Source organism: Gossypium raimondii, chromosome 10 (genome assembly GCF_025698545.1).
Source record: "Gossypium raimondii isolate GPD5lz chromosome 10, ASM2569854v1, whole genome shotgun sequence".
Classification (NCBI taxonomy): domain Eukaryota; kingdom Viridiplantae; phylum Streptophyta; class Magnoliopsida; order Malvales; family Malvaceae; genus Gossypium; species Gossypium raimondii.
Genome location: NC_068574.1, coordinates 1669808 through 1675144, shown reverse-complemented (window position 1 = coordinate 1675144; position 5337 = coordinate 1669808). Strand labels below are relative to the sequence as shown.

The following is a 5337-nucleotide window of genomic DNA, read 5'->3' as shown; positions in this document are numbered from 1 at the left end:
AAAAAATTAATAACATAAACCAATGCTACTTCATAAAATTTGACAAGCCAAATATTCTGTGGAGACGCTCAAAAGGTGTTTTAGACACAATTTCACATCTCTTTTTCACCCATTAAAAGACATTTGAAAATGGAGTTTTCTTTTAACTCCACAAGCGAGATTAAAGCTGTTATGTGCCCTAAACCTCACTTTTGAAGTTAAAAAGCTCCATCACCAATATATCAATTAATACTCCTTAAAAGACTAAAAGCATTACAATAAAAGATGACTTTACATTACCAATAACTACATATTACACAATACACATGCCTAGAAGAAGTTCCTTCTTCTGACTATATGGTAGTTAATGGAATAATTGAAAAATTTTCAATTTATTCCTATGAATAAACTAAGTGCTCATTTTACACATTGCAGGATGCCACAGGATTGAATGAAACATGAATGGTATTCAAAGATTTGAAAAATAGAATATGAATAATCATACCGTATTTTAACTCAATGTCGCACAACTGTTGAACTGGAAGATATCATCTCCACTATCTGCTGATGGATTTTGCCATTAGTCACAAGAACTCCACCAGCAGGGTATATGATTCTCCGTTTAACTTGATCTGCTGCAAGATCAAGTTCACTTCCTTCCCAATCCGTCACCTGAATTAACGATGTCAATTTATTGTACTATCGTTAGCAAATGAATTAATGATATAACAATCTTATCGAATTTAGAAGTAAAATTTTGGAACAGTGATGCGGCCTGTATGACAGGACAAATAAATAAGTGGTCTGTAAACAAAACAAGGATATCAAGCTCAATGTCTTTTATACGTAAGATTTACTATGTCCTACGGATGTCACTTTTTGTTTTTTCGTCTTAGTGTTATTGGCTTGGCGTGGAACAAGCAATGAGGAAGCTACGGAAAATGTCTTGCACAATGACCACTACCAGACAAATCTCATCTGTGACAATATTCTATTACTAATGAGGTGTAACATGTACCTTTCCTCCAGCTTCATGAACACATATCATACCAGCAGCATGATCCCAAGCCTAAATTGCAAAGGAGAATATAAGTTATTATATTGCTACAGAGTTTTTGTGTTCAGTAAACTATTAACAAAGATTATACCTTGGTCTCTCTTTCAGGTTTAACTTCAAGAATGAAAACAGATGCCCCACCAGAAGCCACCATTAAGTACTTGCATAAACTGCAAACAAACAGAGAAGTATGTCATGAACATGTCATTGATACATTACTGTAAAACTCTCACACAAGAAAAGAACTAATATAACAGAAAAAAGAGTTGTGCTTTAGATACCATGCAATTCGGTGAAAGCTCCATCGAGAATCACACAAGTAGAAAAACATTGTGATAGAAAGCCAACAAACCTTCCACAACAAAAGGGTAAAAGACGAATTTCCTTATGCCTGATATCATCATTGTCATTGGTTGTTGCGTCGTAGAAAACTGACAGTGGCAGTGACTCCCATGCTTGACTATCTGGAATGCAGAAGTTGGCTTTGTGTACCAAAGAACAACCATCAACAAAGCATCTGGTCCAATCGGATGAAGGTTTGAACGAGCTATCAAGCATGTGCCTTAACCTCTTTGTCCAAGTTCCACAGCCAAAATGAGTAACCATAATGATCCCCAACCCAGGTGAACTGTTTTTATAACCTTGAACACCGTTAATGGACCTGTGGGAAGTATCTACAACCCAGTTAGGGCAGCCCATGACACCTAACATGATCTCTCCTTCAACTACAAGAGACAAACCTACCTGAAAATTCAGAATATGCCCTCAGCCATGAAGGTGACAAAGGAAGATTATGCTTAACTAATAACAAAAGATCACTAAAATAAGAACTTCACTTAACAACAGAAAGAACAAAGTTTACACCAACCACAATCCTAAAACTTGTAAATGTCAGTTTTATTAATATAAAAAAAGAAACTAAACCAAAAATGTAAAATATGACAATAACTATATCTTTTAGAATTTTCAAGCATGCATATTATCATATGTTTCATTTGAATGTAATGCATCATTCATGCTGAATAGAATATTGTTTATCATCTTGAATCCTGTACAATATCAGTAAATTTTGTTAAATAATGCAGGCCAATAAGTCAATAACAATACAACAGTTTTTGATTAAGTTTAAATTATGTTTCATGGCATGAAGAAAATGTTTCAAATGAAAAGAATTAATTGAACGAAGGCATACATACCACATATAAGGCTTTGCTTCCTTTTACAAACCCTCGTGTGCCATCAATTGGATCCAATATCTGCATCAGATTTGTGGACGTAAAAATGTCAAAAAGTACATATTGAGTACCTGGAAACTCTTTTATTTATAATCAACAAAAGTCAAAACTGCAGTTTATGGACAAGCTTAAGTAGATTGTATGGGCTTTACCCAATACGTGGCTGGTTTTGTTCCGAATTCAGTCCTTTCCCCTCGATCGATTGCTTCCAGCACATCAGCATGTGAAAATGATTCCTCATGAAAGCTTGTTTTATCAGATACTGCACTTACTACAAGATCCACGAGATTTTGGGACTGTAAAAAACCAGAGTCCTCTTCCGCCACCAATGGAATCAAAGGGAACAATTTACCCAACTCTATCATAGAATCAACAGAAGCAAATTTTCAATTATCTCATTGGTTAAACTTCCTTACTTGTTAATCAAACAACAAGCACCCTGATTCTTCAATTGTCATCATAAATCATATATTCTCACATGAAAATAAGAATAAAACTGTAAAAACTACTCTAAAGGAGAATGTCACAATTATGAAACATTATGCCAAACTCTATTTCAAACTCCATTTTCTTAATTCTATTCTAAGTAACATGCAATATGTTCAATTAAGCAAACAAAAACAAAACGGCACTAACGGAAACACCTAAACTAACAAGAGCTTGGACTCCAAAATCTGCCACTGTAACTGGAGTTTGGTCATTCTTTTCCAGTATCCGTCCATCAGATAACAGAGACCTTTGTACCTACAATCACAAAAAGTAAAAAACTCAATTTTAATAAATAAAATTACAAAAGTGAGAAAAATGCATTAGAACAGAGCAATTTAATCAAACAATGGCTAAAGAACAAGAGTCGAGATTTTCAAAAAGGCTAATTACATCACGCAGATTCCATATTCCAATTCTAATTATATACTCAAACTACCGTTACTGTATCAATCTAGATCTAGTCATCAATTTAGCCATAAAATGGCAGTTTGAATCTGAAGTAAAATATATTTAAAACACGTAAACAAAATTAAAAACAAGATCACAAAGGCAACTTAAATTAACAGTGTTAAAAAAGATAGATGATATAAATAAAATTAAGAATACTATTTTCTTTTTAACACGTCAAATTGTTCATTGTAAAATCTGAGCTGCATTTAACATTGACTAGGCCGACGTAAATTTGAACTGTCATTTAGCTCTCAAACTAATAGCTCCTCCAATGTATTCAAATGATGGATATAATACTAACACTTTAAGATATCAATTTAAAATCTGATCATAATTTTAAGATATCTGCTACGATTAACCTTCTTCAAAATTTTAACTTACGTCAATGCAAAGGCTACAAGCTCTCTCCACGAGCTCCACCGCAGCTTCAAGTTCTATGTGGTACTTAGCTTTCTCTTTTGCGAAAGGAAGAATCGAGCTGAAATATTTTGCGAAATGCAGAAAAATAAATAACTAATAGTAAATTAAAGAAGTAAAACTTTTAGAAAGCTTCATAGTGTGGATAGAAGTGAGAGACCTAACTGTGACGAAACGTCTGCGGAGAGGTGCAGGGGAAGGGTGGCGGCGGAAGAATCGGACACCGGGAGGAGACCGGAGGAGATGAAGATCCATGGCGGGAATCATGGGAGTTGTTGAAAGGCGGAGAATAGTGATTTGTTGGTGAGTATTGAGTGGAAAGGAAAAATTGGTTTGCTGTTGCTGAGGTGTAGCAAAAAGGAATGCCAAGCGTGTAGGGGGGGCGGGGGAGGGCTTGAAACGGTCCCTTGTGATATTGGACTGGGCTATTAGATTTTCTTCCGTTTTGGGTTTCTCCTAATTTATTTATTTTGGAGTCGCTAATGGGTTGTATTACTCCTAGTTAGCATTCGATCGAATCAAATGAATATTTTTTTGAGTTAATCGAGTTGATAAATATTATTTTACCTTCTTAAATTAATTTGAAATATTCTCAAATTGAGTGAGATGTAATTCGAATAGAATTGAATATATTTGTTCGAGTTAAATTAAAAAAATGAGTTTGGGTACTTGTAGCCACTATCATTTACAAGAATCAAATTTACCCAAGTTATCAATTTTTTATTAACTTTCATACCCTCATAATTTTTTATTAATATTTTATATACGAGTTAGTTTCTTTGCTTACTTAGTTGTTTCAATTAGATTCGATTCTTGTCACAATGTATTTTGAAATTAAAAATATATTAAATGTAAAAATGTGATTTTTAATAAAATTTATTTTAAAGATAAAATGTGAAATTGATATCAATAGAAAATTTTAACACGAATATTTTATGGCATCATCAATAATTCAATTTTAACATAAATTGATAAAGATTCAGCATGATTAAACAATTCAATAATATAAATAGTACAAAATGTGAAATTTAATTCAATAATATAAATTTAAGGAAAAAAAGGTTTGGGGGGAGGGGGGAGTGAAATGTTTGAGGGGAAGTAAAAGTTTTGGGGAAAAAATAAAAGGAATTTTTTTTAAGGTTTGGGAGGAAGTAAATTTTTTTTTGGAGAAAGTAAAAAGGTTTGAGGGTGCAGGAGAAGAGAAATAAAAGAGGTTGGTATTTGGTTTATTCAAGTTATTCGAATTTGAAAATTCAACTTGAAAATCGAAATAAAAATTCGAGTTGGTTCGATTAACTTGATGAATTCTATTCGAATAATTCGAAATTTGAGTTTTTTTTTTAATTTTTACGAGTCGGATTGAATTTCGCTCACCCCTAAGTTGGGCAATGGTAAAAGTACCATGAAGGTAAATGTATTAAGAGCAAATTGCATTTAGCCTGCTTTTACTAAAAAATGGACAAATTAGTTATTGTACGTTATATCAATCAGTAAACTGATCATTTTTGTTAAAAATTTTATTCATTTCTACTGTTAAAAAATTGACATTGTTGATAGAATAATCAGATAATTCATGTGGCGTGCCACATATACCTCATTCTAACATATAATGAGTAATTTTTAACAAGAGAAATGAATGAAAATTTCACCAAAATGACTAGTTCACTCTTTGATCTAATGTACAAAAACTAATTTGTCCATTTTTTAAGT

The 5337-nt window shown here is 32.8% G+C and overlaps 1 protein-coding gene across 2 annotated transcripts; it reads right to left on the bottom strand.

Annotated features, from left to right (window-relative positions):
- Window positions 1-252: 252 nt before the first annotated feature.
- On the bottom strand, window positions 253-3977 carry LOC105778331 (putative PAP-specific phosphatase, mitochondrial). 2 transcript variants are annotated; one of them, XM_012602016.2, is made up of 9 exons: window positions 3788-3974; window positions 3592-3688; window positions 2916-3015; window positions 2424-2629; window positions 2233-2292; window positions 1389-1780; window positions 1128-1206; window positions 998-1048; window positions 253-651 (listed from the first exon to the last, which is right to left on the bottom strand). In XM_012602016.2, exons 1-9 carry the CDS (start codon window positions 3892-3894, stop codon window positions 496-498), a joined length of 1248 nt encoding a protein of 415 aa, XP_012457470.1. In that variant the 5' UTR covers window positions 3895-3974; the 3' UTR covers window positions 253-495. The 2 variants fall into 2 exon arrangements, 1 of the variants encoding a protein (XP_012457470.1); XR_001128668.2 differs by having other exon boundaries at window positions 554-651; window positions 1318-1780; window positions 3788-3977.
- Window positions 3978-5337: the final 1360 nt, after the last annotated feature.